General features: G+C 35.9%; 1 protein-coding gene across 36 annotated transcripts in view; it reads left to right on the top strand.

The window, feature by feature from the left end:
- SMG7 (SMG7 nonsense mediated mRNA decay factor) overlaps positions 1 to 17,364 on the top strand; it is an 82,831-nt gene that overhangs the window by 29,117 nt on the left and 36,350 nt on the right. For 9 of the 36 annotated variants that reach the window (XM_063810588.1, XM_063810547.1, XM_063810501.1 and 6 more), the window contains 6 exons: positions 643 to 779; positions 1,765 to 1,903; positions 7,549 to 7,695; positions 12,350 to 12,381; positions 15,377 to 15,494; positions 17,187 to 17,319. In XM_063810588.1, the coding sequence (XP_063666658.1) occupies positions 12,375 to 12,381; positions 15,377 to 15,494; positions 17,187 to 17,319 (258 nt within the window). In that variant the 5' untranslated portion in view covers positions 643 to 779; positions 1,765 to 1,903; positions 7,549 to 7,695; positions 12,350 to 12,374. The remainder of the gene's footprint in view (positions 1 to 642; positions 780 to 1,764; positions 1,904 to 7,548; positions 7,696 to 12,349; positions 12,382 to 15,376; positions 15,495 to 17,186; positions 17,320 to 17,364) is intronic. The other 27 variants (XM_063810532.1, XM_063810482.1, XM_063810531.1 and 24 more) reach the window with 5 other exon arrangements.

The raw sequence follows: 17,364 nt of genomic DNA, 5'->3' as shown, positions 1-17,364 counted from the left end.
TCCAAATTAACCTGAATTTATTTGAGCAACTTGTATGCCGTGCACTATGTGAGGCACTACATATGCGTAATTGAATAGGACAGTTTCTAGTGAAGGAAATGTGTACACAAATAACTTTATTGTAGTCCTGTGAGTCCAATAATAGATGTGGGCATTAAGATGCACTGGGAGTACTCAGCCAAACTAAGACCTGCTTTTAGGAGTTACTGAGTTTAAAATACAAGAATGGGTTAACCAAACGAGGAGGGAAGTGGGAGGGCATTCTAGGATGAATGAAAAAGCATGAATAAGGATACTGAGGGGCAAAATAACAAGAAATTAAAAGTAATTCAGGTTTATTGGATCACAAAGTGTAAAGTGAAAAGCTGTGGCACTTTATATGCTATGCTGAGGAACTTGAGTTTTATCATATTTTCTCTCATTCTTTTCCACTAAAGTGCGACTAAAGTCACAGGAGATTGAATACATGCTTTGGAAGTATGGCAGCAAAGTGCGCATAGACCTGCCACATATTTGAAATTTCTCCTAAGACGTATTTTATTGTGAAGAATTATGAAAAATGTTCTATTCTAGAATTGATTAGTGTGAGTTCTTAAGTTCCTAATTTATAGACTGAGGATAATAATAGCATTTACCTTTTAGGATTGCTGGGAGGAGTAATAACTATAAAATGATAATGACAATAATGGCCAACATTTTTTGAGGGCTTACTTACCAAGGAACACTCCTAAGTGCTTTACTTCTGTTACCTCATTTAATCCTCAAAACACCTCAATGAGGTAGGTATTTTACTATCTCCATCTTATTTCTAACAAAACTGGGGCATAGAGAAGTAATTCACCTAAGGTTACACAGCTAGTAAGTGGCAGAGCTTGGTTTGAACCTAGGCAGTTTGAATATAAGACATTCTTACTATATTATACTCCCATTTTATGATATCATGCATATAGAATATTTAGCTTTGTATCTGGCACGTACTCATTATAAACGTAAGCAATTATCAATAGCAATAATAATAACTTACTTTGTCCAAATCTTTGAGTTAAATTGAAGTCCCCAAGAAATTGTGCTGTTTTTCTTGTGACTTGATTTACACCTGACATACCACTGGGGTGCAGAAAGTGTGACTCCCAAAGCCATGCTTTTAACCACTGCCGCCTCCTTCCTTGTTGGTCTGTCTTTACATTAGATTTTAAATCCATGGCAGGGACCATATCGATTTTTTTCATCATGGTACACTTAGTCCTTAACACTGTATCTATGATATAAAAATGACCAAATTTGTACAGTAAACGAGAATCGAAAAACGTGACATTTTCAACTGTTCTTAGCATTATTCATACTACCTATAATTGTGTTTTAATTGTTTTACATATTTTTTACATAATTGTTTTGTTTTACATATTTTTTCTTCAGTAAGGAGTCCATCTGCTTCCGTGTTCTACAGGGCATTCTCACCCTGGTCTTAAAAGAACCCTGCTTGGTAACCGGTATCTGTTTGTCCTGTAGTGATCACTCAGTTTTCAGACAGTGAGGAACATTAGAATAACATTTTGGTCTATAACTAGAATCTGTTAGAAATATATGAGACAGAATTTTTAAATGTTTGTTCTAAGAAACATTAAACAAAAAAAGAAAAAGGCTTTGACATTTTTCCTTTACCTTTCACATTAAGTCATTTCAAATAAAGATAAAATAATTTTCTTCATAGGGGTTCTCTGTTATTGTGGGTTAACTCATATTTTCCTCCTCTCCTCTATCTAGAATGTCTTAAACCATTCTACCTTATGAGAAATTGGATGTTCTTGCAGATAGTCATTGTGGGAGAAAACGTTTCATTTAAGTCCCAGATGAGGACCGAAAACTTGAAATCAGAGGAGCATCTGAAATCAAGTAATATTAGGTAGGATGAAAATTACAAGGGATTTCTACATGTTTTTATTCCTTTTGGAGATGTGTATTATTCATACTCTGTGAATACTAATAAAATTAGAAACTTCCTGAAACATTTGATTTTGGCCAAGATCGGGATGGGGCATGCTAAAGTTTTATTATTTATGTGACTTCTTGAGAACCTTGGCTTATGTTTATACTTTGTCTTGAGTGTTTTTATCTTGTGGTCCAAGGAAGCTTTTGAAAATTTTACTGAAGTAAATTTTTAAAAATTTTGTTTTATATGAGGTCTCTGAATATTTATGATAAACGTAGGGACACATGATTTATACCTCATCCTTTAGAATGAAAGTTTCTGTGGTTTTTTTACATACTTAGTAAATCATGTGAGTGCAGGTAACATCAGCTTGCAGTTCTGTATGTCAGCATGGATGCAATCAAGCCTCCCAAGTGCCTGTAGAAATAGGTGTATGATAGTATGCTAGAGAAGCCCTCTTGTACATGTGAATTAGTAACTATTGCTACAGCAGCTTATAATGACAGAAAATGCAAAGATGCTTGATCTCAAAGATGCAGCTTTTAACCGAGAGATGATAGTTGCCTCTGCGAGAGTGATACCTCTAGCCTGGCCATTTCAGAAGGCCTTAAATATGTTTATGAGCTCTGGGGTTTGGAACTAGATTGCAAGGGTGGAACCCAAGCTCTGCCATTTCCTAGTTATGTGACCTTGGGCAAGTTATTTAACCACTCTGTGCATCTATTCCCTCATCATCAAAATGGGCATAATATTGTTACTTACCTGATAGAATTGTTGTGAGAATCAAAGATTTAGTAATATATGAAAGCTAAGACCTGGCAAATAATAAGTGATTAAACTATATTATTGTTTGACTACTGGTTAATTCTTAACAGATGAGTTTAGTGTGTTATCAGTTAGTGTGGTATTTCTATAATTTATAATTGTCTTGATATATCAGGTCCAATTTTAAAAATGTATTTGTTAAATAACGTAATCAGAACTAATGTTTGGAGAAAAATTAAAAAAAATAACATCCTGACTCAATTATTTTGTAATTTTTATGTATCTGCCTCTGGTTTTATTTTCTGTTTATACTAAGAACATAGTCTTCATGACATCTAAACTGTTTTTCTTTTGTCACTTGTGGTGGTAGAGGACATAGGGTTTTTTACTACAACTTTGAAATGTCTTTTTCAACCCAATGTGCCCCTTCAAAAGGGATCTCATGAAGCAGTGAGGGGAGGGAGGGACACCTGACTAGCCAGTCAGTAACCAGATTAGCAAAAGTAATTTGATGGTCATTGAACTATTCATGTCACAATCAGATTACCTCTCCTTATTCAAATGATCATTTAGGTTCTTTTATATAACTTACTTGTCTTATTTATTCCTCATAGCAACTTTGAAAAGTAGTTTCTATCCTCGTTTTATGGATGAGGAAACAGTCTTCTTAAAAGCTCCAAGATAGCATTACTAATTTGTAGGAAAGCCCAAATTCAGACCTGAGTCTTTTTGCTTCATATTATTTTCCATTACATAAAACTGCCTCCTGTATGGTTCATATTTTATCACTCAATAATTCAACAAATTCAACAATTTTTAGTGAACAGCTGCCATGGGCCAAGGCATTATTCTAGTTGTTATGGCCCTCATCTTTTCCAACACTCCCAGTGGCTCATCTTTTTAGTTGCGTTCTAGGCATATGTCTATTCTTGCACTCACTTTTATTGTATTGAAATTATGTACATGCCTTTGTATCTGTCACCTTACCTAGAGTTCCTTAAAAGTAGGGTATCTACCAGTGTTATCATTTTGACTATTTAGAGTAAAAAAAAATTGACTTATTTTAATTTGTACTTACTGGTAGTATTTCCTTTTTTGAATTATCAGTTTGGTCTTCTGCCGATTTTTCTGTTGATATCTTGATTGATTGATTGATTGATTGATTGATTTTGAGACCGAGTCTCGCTCTTGTTGTCCCAGCTGTAGTACGATGGTGTGATCTCGGCTCACTGCAACCTCCACCTCCCAGGTTCAAGCGATTCTCCTGCTTCAGCCTCCCGGGTAGCTGGGATGACAGGCACCCGTCACCATGCCCGGCTAATTTTTATATTTTTAGTAGAGACAGTTTCACCACGTTGGCCAGGCTGGTCTCAAACTCCTGACCTCCCGTGATCTGCCTGCCTCGGCCTCCCAAAGTGCTGGGATTACAGGCGTGAGCCACAGCACCTGGCCAATATATTTTTGTATTAATTTTTCAATTTTATCTAGTCCACATGGCTCTTAACACTTTCTCTGCATTCTTTTCTTTGTCATTTTGTAATTATCCCAAATATTTACCATTCTCCTCAGCTTATCCCCCTCTTACTTTCAGACACAGATTGGATCTACCTTATCTCTGAAATTGAGGAAATACAGCTGTAAATTCTCTTGACATCTCCCTACCCCCAGTATTTCCTAGTTCTAACACATTTCTATTTAACCTTACCAACCTCCAATTTTATTCTGACTCTTTTTCAAGGCCAGTCCTCTTCCTGTCTTAATAATACCATTCTTATTTCCTTCTATCTCTTCCAGAACAGTGCTGTCAGTTTTATTTTCTATTTTTTATTTTTTATATTTTATATTTCTCCTTCTTCAACCTATTCATTTCTTCCACCTTCTTTCCTTTATTCTAAACACTCTCAAGTGTCTCCCATTGGGAGAAGAAAAAAAAAAAAAGAAGAAACTTCTGTTTAGCCGTGGCCTCCATCTCTGTCTCTTTACACAGCCCAGCATCCTAAGAGTTGACGTAAACTTCTCCCTCTTATTTGTTCCTCAACCTCCTGCATCCTGATATAATCTTTTCTCTGGCAAGGCTATCATTGACCCTTATTTCACCAAATCTGACACACTTTTCAGTCCTTATTTATCTCATAGTACTTTTCTGCTGCCTGTGATATTGATGACTACTCTTCCTTTTTGTTCTCTTATTTTCTATACTCCACTCTTCCCTTGCTGTCATACTATTCACCAATTTCTTCTTGGTGTCCTTCATGGAGTGTCTTTCATCTACCCTTTAAAAATGAAAACAGAGAACTAGCTCCACCCTTCTGAGTTTGTGGGCAGTTACATTTACTCTCATGGTTTTAACTGCCATCAATGTACTGATCACGTCAGTGCTGTATCCCTAGTCTCAAGTCTCCCCTGTGCTTGATACTTATCTCTGAATGCCTGCTTACGCATTCATTAATTCAACAAATTGAACGCATTTTTAGTGAACAGCTGCTATGGTCAAGGCATTATTGTAGCTGTTATGGGTGTAGCCCTGAACACTATCTTTTTTGCATTCTTTACCTTCTCATATACCCAGCTGGCCAAACTAACAATCTGGGAGTGACAGACTCTTTCCTCTGCTTTATCTTCCTTTCTTTTGGCTTAACTTACCAGGTATTTCTTGAGTCTGGGTTTTTCCGTTCATCTGTATTACCACTTCCTTACTTCAGTCTTATATCTATAGTAATCTTTCTAAAATGTAAATCTAACAATGCTATGCTCTTGCTTTAAATTCAGCACTGGTTTCCTATTGAAGGACAGAATCTGAACTCCAAGGCATGTCATGCAAGTCATGCAAGTCCTCTCACAATTTGTTTTGTCTGGATTCTTCAGCTTCATTATCTGTGGCTTTCTGCCTTGCATTTGATGCTCACTCACTAGCTTAGCTTTGCTTTTTATTGTTCTGTTATTTCTTCTGCTTGGAAGAATAACTCCTTCTCATCCTTTGAAATTCTCAGACCAGTGTTGGTCCTTAATAAAACTAGGTACACATTTTTAAAGAATATAAATTATGGAGCAAATGTTGTGGTATAGAGTATTGTAGTGTTGGGAGATTTGAAAATCCTTCATGAGCCCTAAAGTGCTGTAAAGAGAAAGCAAATTAGTATTTTTATTAACATGTGCAAGAAAAGCTCCTTTAGGAGCAGCATCTTCTCTAGATTTTCTTTTCCAAATGAAATTCAACAGAGCAATATGATTTATTTTTCTCTGATTAATATTGCGAGACTTGATGTGTGTGGGGGTGTATACGCATGTGCACATTAAGTGCATGCTTACTTTATGTCTGGCCAATTATTCAGCATAAATAATTATGATTAGATTATTGTGTTTATGGTTATGGTTGAGAAATGCTGTTATTATCCCAAGTATTCCTTAGAACTCTATGAAACAAGTGAACAAATTAACTTGTGGCTTTTGGTTAAATTTCTTAAAAAAAAAAAAAAAAAACACGAAAAAACTCCCAGCGTGTTCTCCCAAAATAAAAGAGAGTGATTCACTTTTCCTTAGCAGCTGTGAGTTTAGAAGATGTTGAGTTATATTCCTGAATTCTGCTCAAAGGGGATTGGGAGTTCAGGCAGAAGGAATCTCCCATTTTATGTGCCCTGATTTGGAAATATCTTACATTTTTAAACCATAAATCTTAGACTATATATTCTTTTTTTTTTTTTTTTTTTTTTTTGGAGACGGAGTCTCACTCTGTCGCCTAGGCTGGAGTGCAGTGGCGTGATCTTGGCTCACTGCAACCTACGCCCCCCAGGTTCAAGTGATTCTCCTGCCTCAGCCTCCAGAGTAGCTGGGACTACAGGTACATGCCACCACGCCAGGCTAATTTTTGTATTTTTAGTAGAGACGAGGCTTCGCTATGTTGGCTAGGCTGGTCTTGAACTCATGACCTCGGGTGGTCTTCCCACCTCAGCCTCCCAAAGTGTTGGGATTACAGGCGTGAGCCACTGTGCCCAGCCGTTAGGCTATACATACTTAAAAGAGATTATCCTGTATTTGTTACCTAGCATTGTTACATAAGTGCTATATATATAATCAAGATATTTGTTAAAGAAGATAACCCAAATTTTAGTATTTTCCTCTAGTAACATTATTTGAAAAATTATCATAAAATGCTTAAGTATTGAAAGCCCCAGTTCTATGGGTTGTTACTATCGAACATTTCATTTTTTTTTCTTATACTCTTGTGTAAGAGAGGAACTATTATATAATATCATAAAATAATGGTTAGGAGTTATACTCTGGAGCCATATTGATTATGCTACTTCTGCTACTTACTATGACCTTAACTAACGATACTACTTAACTTCTGTCTCCTTGGGTTTCTTGAACTATAAAGTGAGAACAATAACAGTACTTAGTGTGAAGTAAATAATTTATGTAAAGCTCTTAGAACAATGGCAATAGTAAACGCTACATATAGTGTTAGCTGTACCTATAGGCACTATAGTATCTATATATATTCTAATGTACCTAGTACCTATACTACCTCTTCTATAGTACCTGTAGTATAGTATATAGTACTGAGTGTTTAGAATGCATTAAATGTATTTATAGATGTTGATTATTCCATGAGTATTTATTGTTTCAGTTTATTAGCTTTCAACATAGTTGGCTGTCACTGAATGTTCCATATTTTATTCAGCCTTTTAATGACTTTTTCTTTTTTTATTGCTTGATAGAATTGCTTAATTTTTCCTATTATTTAATAACTAAGACAATATATTTCAATAGCTATGTTTAATAGTGTTATTTTGTTATTGAAAGCATGGTGATTTTATTCTTGGTTCATTCATTATTTTCATTAATTCCTTCAGCTTAAAGAATTAAAAGGAATTCATGTTGCCATACCCTCTACCAAGAGAAAACATTTTAAAATTCTTGCCTCTCTGTATGAGCATTGGCTGTAAACTTCAATGTTAATTCATTGATGGTTTTTATAACAAAACCATAGAACAATTGAGGTATAGTATTTTTTTCTTCTTCTTCTTTGGAGACAAAGTCTCACTCCATTGCCCAGGTTGGAATGCAGTAGCACAAACACGGTTCACTGCAGCTTCAGAACTCCTAGGCTCAAGCAGTCCTCCCACCTCAGGCTCTTGAGTCGCTGGGACTACAAGTGCACACCACCACGCCAGCTAATTTTTTATTTTTTGTAGAGATGAAGTCTTCCTCTGGTGTCCAGGCTGGTCTTGAACTCCTGGCTCCAGTGATCCTCCTGCCTCAGCCTCCCAAAGTACTGTGATTACAGGTGTGAGCCACCATGCCTGGCCTATTTTTTTCTTTATAAAGTAAAATAATGATATAGCCAATTTTGTGCTAATCTATTAAAACATTTATATAAGGTTACATATCCATTGATTTGATGTCTCATATATTGTACACTGTTTTTTAAAAAGAAAGCTAATAGTTGCTTAGGGGTGGGAAGATAGAGATTCCTCTTCTTGTGAGGCAGTAACTCTTAGCTTAACCCTCCCACCTGTCTAAATGGATATTTTGGGGATACAGAAAAAAAAGTTAGTGGATAATAGTATATAAGCCAAACTTTGTTTTAAAGAGTTTGCCACTAGATTTTATCAAAAACATAGCATGGCCTGCAAGTACTGTTTCTAATTATATGAGACTGTATTTTTTAAGATAGTCCACTTTGTGACAAGATCAAGATATTAACTAATAAAAACAGACTTTTACTCTGCAGACACTATTGTTGATGATTCCTTATAACCATAATTTGGTTTGGGAACTTAAAGAAGTTTTACTTCTTGTTCTTTTCGTCAGATATTCCTTAGAGCAGGAGATGGCAAACTTTTTCTGTTAAAGGATCAGATAGTAAATACTTTAGGGTTGGTGGGCCATGTGGTTGTTGTCTCAACTCTGCCTTGGTAGCTGAAAACAGCCACAGACAACATGTAAATGAATGTGTGTGGCTGTGTTCCAATAAAACTGTCTTCACAAAAATAGATACAGGATGAAAGGGAATTTCATCCACAAGCCGACCACGGCATTCGAGTATGAAATTTATTTCTTGTGGTCCTTTTGATAAAAATTTTAGATATAATCTATTTCCTTTATGAACAGATCTTTTAATTTAGGCTAACTGACTTAAATGTGAATGTTTCTAGATAAGCCAACATTAGCTTTTTATGTCATGTAATTTTGTTATTCTACTTTGAAAGAAATAGAAATGACTTGGACTTTGTGGAGTCATTTAAGAACAAAATTTGTACCTAATTGTACCTGACTGCTTTGTGACTGGAAGAATTATTTTACATCTCGGAGCTTCAGTTTTTCCATTTATAAAACAGGAATAAGTATAGCTATCCCATAGGGTTGTTATATTTTCCATTTAGCTGTCTTTATCAATTCAATTTAGCAAGGTTACTTTTAAAAAGAAAGCTAATAATTGTCATTATTAGAAAGCTAATAAAAGTAATTAACTTGTGCTTCTTTCAGAACCTAGGAAAGAACTGCCCAGAAATGAGCGCCTCTACCCTTGTTATACTGAGGAATCAAAGCTGGAATTTCAAAACATTTTAACTTTTATGTCAGTTTTTGTGACATTTTTATATTTCTATTAGTGCTTGACTTTTTAGTTTTACGGTTTTTCTTGGACAGATTATAGCATGGTAAAAATAACAGAGTAAAATTTTGGATCTGTGTTTATCAATGGAAGCCTGCTCCAGAGTCTGCAAGAACTATAGTTCATCACCTGACAGCTTATAAGAAAAGCAGATTGTTTGTAAATTACATTTCTATTATATACCCCATATAATCTTTGACTGGAAGTTGGTAACATCATTAGGTGGATGTTAGCATACTGAAATGTTACTTGTTCATCTTTACAAAACAAATCATGTTTGGAATGAGAAAACAACCTTTAGATGCAGTATAGATCCTGAACATACTTGAGTATAAATTTTTAGCTAACATAGGGAAGCATAGTAAAGTATATCCTTTGTAATTTCGCAACTCAAGGACAAAATGAAAGGTCATTCATTGAATCTAGTAAAGGTACATAATTAACCCTAGCTTTCTCACTATAAGGTTTATAAATTAGTACTCTCCAATAGGATTTTTCAGGGGAGGAGCAACATTTGTGACATTGGTAGGATAGGGTACATGGTATGCTTTATTAAATTGTATAAACTTAGGTTTTAAAGGCATAAGCCAACAGCTTTGCAAATGTGTATTTTTTTTTTTTAATGGCAAAAGTTAACACCTGAAGTGAAGAGTGAAGTCAGGCTATATGGATAATGGAATTTGATATGATGTTACATTTTACGACTAAGTGTGGCTATTTGTTTAGTATTCTTCATTTATGTTGCTAGTTCTTATAGGGCTTATGGTTACCTCCTTAGCACTACATTGAGATTCTGTTGTTTGAAAGCTTAATTTTTAAAAAGATGTAAATATCTTTTAAAGGCTAAGAGAATGAAAGGATTTGCTTTACATTTTAATGAAACAAATTTATTAGGTTGGTGCAAAAGTAATCATGGTTTTTGCTATGTTAAAAAATGGCAAAAACCACGATTACTTTTTCATCCTAATACAATTGACATTAAATACTTAATAAATTATATAAAACAATATTTACAGTAAAAATTTCAAAACCTTAATATTCTCTAGCTTTCATGCTAAAAGTGCGGGCGCCTGTAGTCCCAGCTACTTGGGAGGCTGAGGCAGGAGAATGGCGTGAACCTGGGAGGCGGAGCTTGCAGTGAGCCGAGATCGTGCTGCTGCACTCCAGCCTGGGCAACAGAGCGAGACTCCGTCTCAAGAAAAAAATAAAAATGGAAATCTCAGCCTGGCATGGTGGCATGCGCCAGTAATCCCAGCTACTTTGCAGGCTGAGGCAGGAGGATCTCTTGAGCCCAGGAGTTGAAGACCATCCTGGGCAACATAGCAAGGCCCAGTCTCTCTCAAAAAAAAAAAAAAATCTCTCTTAAGTTTATATACCTACCTTCTTAAATAGAGTATGAGTCTGATTTATACTTTTCCTCTCATTAAAAATATTGAGTGTCTGTTGTGTGCAAGGTGCTGTGCTAGTAGACAAGGAGTTGTGATGAGCATTCTTAAAATCTGTAATATGTAATATGAAGAAAAACTAGAAGTGCTGTGAGAGCATAAAATAGGATTATCCTTAATCTAGATGGAGTTCAGGTGGGGCTTTCTGAAGCAGTAATGTTCTGACTGAGATAAAAGATGAGTGGTAATTAAGCAGACGAAGGGGGAAGAGGTGTTGCTAGCAGAGTCTTTTAGAAAGACCCCTAGTGTGAAAGAAGCAGGGTATACTGGAGAAACTAGAAGTCCAGTCCAGAAGTCCAGAAATGAGCCCGGAGATCAAGGAGTGAAGAGTAGTGGAAGTAGAGTTCAGAGACTGTCGAATGTTGTAGGACAGTTTAGATTTTGTTCTTTACCCTCAGAGTAGTGGGAAGTCATTAAAGTGTTTTAAAGGGACAATTGATAGATCAGATTTGCATTTTTAAAAGATTCCTCTGACAGCTGTTGGGAGAACAGAATGAAATGGGGCAAGAATGAAGTGGAGGAAACAAAGCCAAGGGATGGTTCTTGAATGAGAGTGGCTGAAGAAGAAATAAAGAGAAATCAACAGATTCAAGATATAGTTAGTAGATAACATTTTTTGGAGTTGATAGATGTTAGGGGTTTGGGAGAAAGTTGTCATGGAGGACTTCCAGGTTTCTTCCTTCCACAATTGGAAAGCTATGATGCATTTGCTAAGATGAAACAACATTAGAAAGAGAACTAGAGATAGGGGATGGGAATGGGTCTTGAGTTCAGTTTTGGACCTCTTGAACACAGGCAATTCTTGATGAATTTGAGAGGGGAAAAAAGAGGCAGCAGCTAGAGGGGAACATGGGGCAGAAGATTTTTAAAATGTGTGAGATACTTGGACATGTTAAAATGCTGAAGAGAAGGAAAGATCCAAATGAAGTGAGGGAAGTCTCAAAATTGGTGCAAGGGAAGGGGTAAATCAAAGGAACAGTCCTTAAGAAGGGTTAGCAAGAACATACCTAAGTGGAATTATTGTTCTTAAATATTAAATAAGAGGTGCAATAGCTCTAGTGTTTTAACAAGAGAAAGTAAGAAGCAAGCTGTATAAATGTAGTACATATTTAGTAAGTGGGAATTGTTTTCCCTGAGGTATGGAACTGTCATTTGGAGGTGAGGAAGGGGCATAGGAATCAGTAGCTTGAGAAGAGGGGAAATTTGAAATAGTTATGGTGACTAGTGAATTGAGAAACATAGTAGGATTTTTTGGCAGCATTGAGAGAATTTTTAAAAAGTTAATATCATTTAATATTACCTTAAGTAAATCACATGTGGAGGAAAACAGCAAGAAAGTGGACTCTACTTAGCAGAAGAGGTCACTTAACTTTTAAGTGGTCCTTAAACTTTTAAGTATTGGCATTAATTTGCCAAGACCTTGTGCTACCCTGATGTTAAAGTAGGGATGCTGTTTGCAGTGCCACAAATATAGCTGCTGTATATCCTTATCGTAGTATATGATTTCACCTAACTTTTAGTGTTATTTATATGTTAGTTAGGCCTCATTTGTTTCTAACTGATACTCTTTTTTGTTTTTTTTTTTCTATCTAGGCAGGCAGAAGTCCTGAAGGCTGACATGACAGGTATTGGCTGGCTTATTTCTTTTTCACAACATATTTTATATATTAAATTAATGGAAGGATAGCCTCTTTCTTATATTACGCACAGCACTAAATCCCATCTTAGTTGCCAAAAGGGATGATCATTTACTATCTGCTTTAAATATTTATTGTTTATGTAGTTTGAATTCTTGCTTAAATAACTGTTGGGAATTGCATGTAATATTAATATATGGTATACTGAATTGAATGTTACCTAATTTAGTTTATATAATCACTTAATTTTTATGAAACTTTTTATTAATGATTTAAGACATACAGAAAAAATAACATACCCCATATAAACCAAAATATCTTACAGTGTTAGGCTAATATCTTTCTGGGAAATTTTTTTTTCTATTAATAATTAACCAAACTTTAGTAGGTAAACCTTCAGAAAAAATATGTATAGAAAAATTCTATTAGAAGTCCTTGAAATTGAGTGAGCTACCTTGCTGCCTTTCTTTTCTCCCATATCTTTGTTACTTTTTTTTTTTTGAGATGGAGTCTCACTCTGTCACCTAGGCTGGAATGCAGTGGCGTGATCTCGGCTCACTGTAACCTCCGCCTCCCTAGTTCAGGCGATTCTCCTGCCTCAGCCTCCTGAGTAGGTGTGATTATAGGCACACGCCATTACATCTGACTAATTTTTGTATTTTTGGTAGAGATGGGGATTCACCATGTTGGTCAGGCTGGTCTCGAACTCCTGACTTCATGATCCTCCTGCCTCAGCCTCCCAAAGTGCTGGGATTATAGGCGTGAGCCACTGCGCCTGGCCATCTTTGTTGCTTTAAATAATGGCTGAGGTCTTTTGGAAGAATAACTGCCAGGCTTAGCCATTGAAAGGAGTAAATGAAGCATGGTGCGGTGGCTCACGCCTGTAATCCCAGCACTTTTGGAAGCCCAGGTGAGTGGATCACCTGAGGCCAAGAGTTCGAGACCAGTCTGGCCAACATAGTGAAACCCCGTCTGTATTAAAAATACAAAAATTAGCTGGGCGTGGTGGCATGCACCTGCAATCCCAGCTACTCTGGAGGCTGAGGCAGGAGAGTCACTTTAACTGGGGAGGTGGAGGTTGCAGTGAGCAGAGATCAAACCCCTGCACTCCAGCCTGGGCGACAGAAAAAGACTCCGTCTCAAAAAAAAAAAGAGTAAATGATTTAAATACGAAATTAGGAAATATGTTGTAATCACCGTATACTGGTCAGTATGCCCTCCATAACAGCATATGCCATCCTAAAATGTAATAAGAGGGATATGTACTAGTGAATCTTATTCTAATTTCTGAATAATTTAGTTCTGCAGTGAAATTCACAAAAAAAAAAAAAAGAATTAAACAGCATACCTGCCAAGATTTGCAAAGAGGAAAAGGACTATTAAAATATCTTTTTGTCAGCTCTAGAGTCACTTAGGCTAATGTCCTAAGAGTTCATGGATAATCTCGTGTCATCTTGTTCAAGGAAAAGTGTGTTGGGGGGTGAATAGCTTGTATATTTACTCAGTAAAAGGTACTACTCAGTTCTTTCCATTATTAACAGATTTGTCATCATCTATATTGTGTATATCAGTGTCTGCTCTGAGTTACTGTATTATGCTCTTGAATTGGCATTGAAAACATAATCTATTGTGTGATGAAAACAGAACATGGAGCAATATCAAGCTATCTGTACCATTTACCTTTTCTTAGACATTGAACAACCTTAGTAAATAGTCTTAGGGTTTGACCTTTATAGGGGACCTTTGGCTGCCCAGAAACTTTAACTAAGATAATGTCTGCTCATTTGAATGATGGTCTTGATAGATGAGAATTAGTAATCTTTTACACTTCTTTTTCTTGCCATAAGTGAATTAAAGCAGGGTTGACTAAATCTATTAGTTAGTGATTAACAATTTAACTAGGGATGAGGAGCTGATAGTAAACTCTATTCTTACTAGCCTGTAAACTCTTAGGAGCATTAACTCAAATCCAGGAGATTCTCTTTGCAAAATAGGATTGTGGTGGCTATAGATGCTAATAGCAAACCTAAAGAAGAGTGATGATTATTCCACTGTGTAGTAGCAAAACGAAGTAGCCCAGCTAGTTATGGGAAATATATAATTGAAAAGCCCATTATTAAGTTCACCTACTGAGGGAGCTTACTGTCAGTTATTGCAATCATAATCCCAGTGATTACAAAGGTTAATGTGCCTTGCATGACTCTGGCAGACAGCATGGCCCCAATTTTGTATTATGTGTAGTCATAGCCTGACTTTCTGATTACATTCTACACCCAGTCTCTCATCTGACCTCTTTAGCAATTTAATCCTAGTCTTCTAAGTCTTCGTTTACATTAAATGACTAATGTGGATTGCTCACAAAAGTATCTTAGGAAACAGTCTACCACTCATTAAAATAATACTGTCATGGCTTATTCGGTCAATATATTGAGAGAGGAGTAACGGCAGAATACCAAAGCAACTGCTGGATAATCAGCTGATGTGAGAATTCTGTAAGGACATTTGTGGGAGCCCTTACAGAGACTCCCTTACAGAGACAAAAAAGAAAAAGTTGCTTTGGAAAAAGAGATACAGTATGAGAGTAAACAGACCAACTTGACAGTCTGTTATTTCAAATGGGTTGGCTTACTGTAAGGCATATAGTTTCCTGTTATATGAAAAGGCAGAAATACAAAAAGGCAGAAATACAAACAAAAAGCAAAGGGCAAACCATTCTTTTTTTTTTTTTTTTTTAGCCCTTTCCATTTCATGATGTTATTTCAAAACTAAAAACAGAAGCATTGTAAACCAGACTTAGTCATTAGTCAAAAGGTGAAAGTCATTTGAAATATAGTAGTATAAAACTTCTGCAGCATTCTATGTAATATATTTAGAGCAGGTTTTGCCTTGGGGATAGAGCAGGAAGGAGTCACTGGTGTGGTATAATGGTTTTAACTGCTGGGGTTTATCTATCTACTGTTATGTTTTTGTTTTTGTTACTCAGATTCTAAGCTGGGTCCAGCTGAAGTCTGGACATCCAGGCAGGCTCTGCAGGACCTGTACCAGAAAATGCTAGTTACCGATTTGGAATACGCTTTAGACAAGAAAGTAGAACAGGATCTGTAAGTATTACCTATCATTTGGGAAGTCCCTGTAAGATCAAGAATTTCACCGAGACTTTAAAACAGTTTGGTTCGTTATTTATTTTTCAACCTGTTGCAGAATAAACTTTTTCAATGGAAAGTAATTCTAGTATTGGTGATATTTGGCCATTGGTATTATTTCAAATACAGTCTTTGGAGGTAAGAAGAGAAATGTTTAGAGTTGAATTCTATTAAGGTCATTACGGCAGCTCTTTTAGGGCCTGTCAAAAAAAACAAATATATCTATTTCAAATACTAAGAGTGTTTGGATTGTCTGTGGTCAGTCTTATAATTCAGCCGCGATTAAAAAAAAAATACAAGAATAGGCTTTAGAAAAATCTTTCTTTGTTAAACGTGATTCTATAATTTCTCTGTCAGGAAAATGTATTTGCATTGTAAGGAAAGTTCCTTCTTTTAATTAAATAAGTTGGTAGTATTTCCTCCCCCACCCCCAATAAAATGAAAGATTTTGTGTATTTAGACTTTTCCGCTTCTTCTTTCTATAAGGGGCAAAATGGCAGATAACCAGATTCCCAAGTGAGTAATTGTCTTTTGTGGAAGGCTTTGCCTTATAAATTGGAACAGGGACATTAGCCTGATAGAAATTTAAAAATCAATTAAGAGTACTTTGTCTACTAATGTCCGTTACCCTAAGTTTTGGTGAAGATCAGTTTTTTCTATCATTTACATCTGCCTTAGATACTTTATATTTTTAGGAAGTCTAGTAATACAGCTAAATTACGACCATCAAAATCCTTATCCTGTGATGTTAGAGTCAAGGATAAGATGTCATCAGAAATGCTGAGGGAAGTGATTGTCCTCCTAAGTCATTAAAAAGCCTAGTGCTCTAGAGCCTCAGAAGCTGATGTTGATATAGAATTAGGTACTTCCATGCTTTCCAGGTAGGTTGTAAACCTCTTATCTGTGTTTGCTTCCTTTAATCAGGCCAGTAATATCTTCCCTTTGTTCTAGTTTTTTATTCCCTACTGTGGTTTCCAGGTGAGAGAGTGACTGTATTCATCATAACTGGACTTAAACTGATTCCATATATAACTAGATTAAAGAAAAGCATTTTATAACAGGATTTTGGTATGCCATATTTCAGCATTATATTGTTTCTTATTGTAAATAGCCAAATTTGAAATGTGGCTTATATTTCAATCACAAGAGAAATAAACAAAACTATTAAATAGCAGTGAAACTGAATGCTCTGGGAAATAACTTTTGGGGAAGTAAGAGATATGGCTTACTATTTACAAAATCCCTGCCCCCATATACATGTCACTTGTTAGGGTATAGTCCATCACATTTGGCACTATATGTAGAAATTTGTTAATACGTTATTTTTACTTTGATCTTGCCACCATTGTTCTGAATTTCTACCTGGATTCCTAAATAAACTCTAGTAGTTCTAAAAGATTAATAGCTGAAGCCACAATCTGATTATTCGAACATTTGGTAAGTGTTTACTAAGGTCAGTTGGATTCTACTGCATGTCTAGTCTTGTTCAAAGAGAAGCATAAAGTTATTTAAATAAATGAATAACTTTAATGCAGGTTTACTGTCTAGTGTGGTATAATTATAACAGACAGTTCTTTCTTGTTCTCAGGGGGACCAGTGTCTGCCCAGTGAGTCACTGCTATACCAAATAGAATTACATTTTGTTTTCAGCTGGAATCACGCCTTTAAGAATCAGATCACAACACTACAAGGCCAGGCAAAGAATCGAGCAAATCCGAATCGGAGTGAAGTTCAGGCAAACCTTTCTCTGTTCCTAGAGGCAGCTAGTGGCTTCTATACTCAGGTGAGTTCTGCATTGTATACCAGTTTTCTTACTATTAGTGGTAAA

This window comes from Pan troglodytes, chromosome 1 (assembly GCF_028858775.2).
Source record: "Pan troglodytes isolate AG18354 chromosome 1, NHGRI_mPanTro3-v2.0_pri, whole genome shotgun sequence".
Lineage (NCBI taxonomy): Eukaryota > Metazoa > Chordata > Mammalia > Primates > Hominidae > Pan > Pan troglodytes.
The sequence above is the reverse complement of the archived record's forward strand: the minus strand, read 5'-3'. Positions and strand labels throughout refer to the sequence as shown.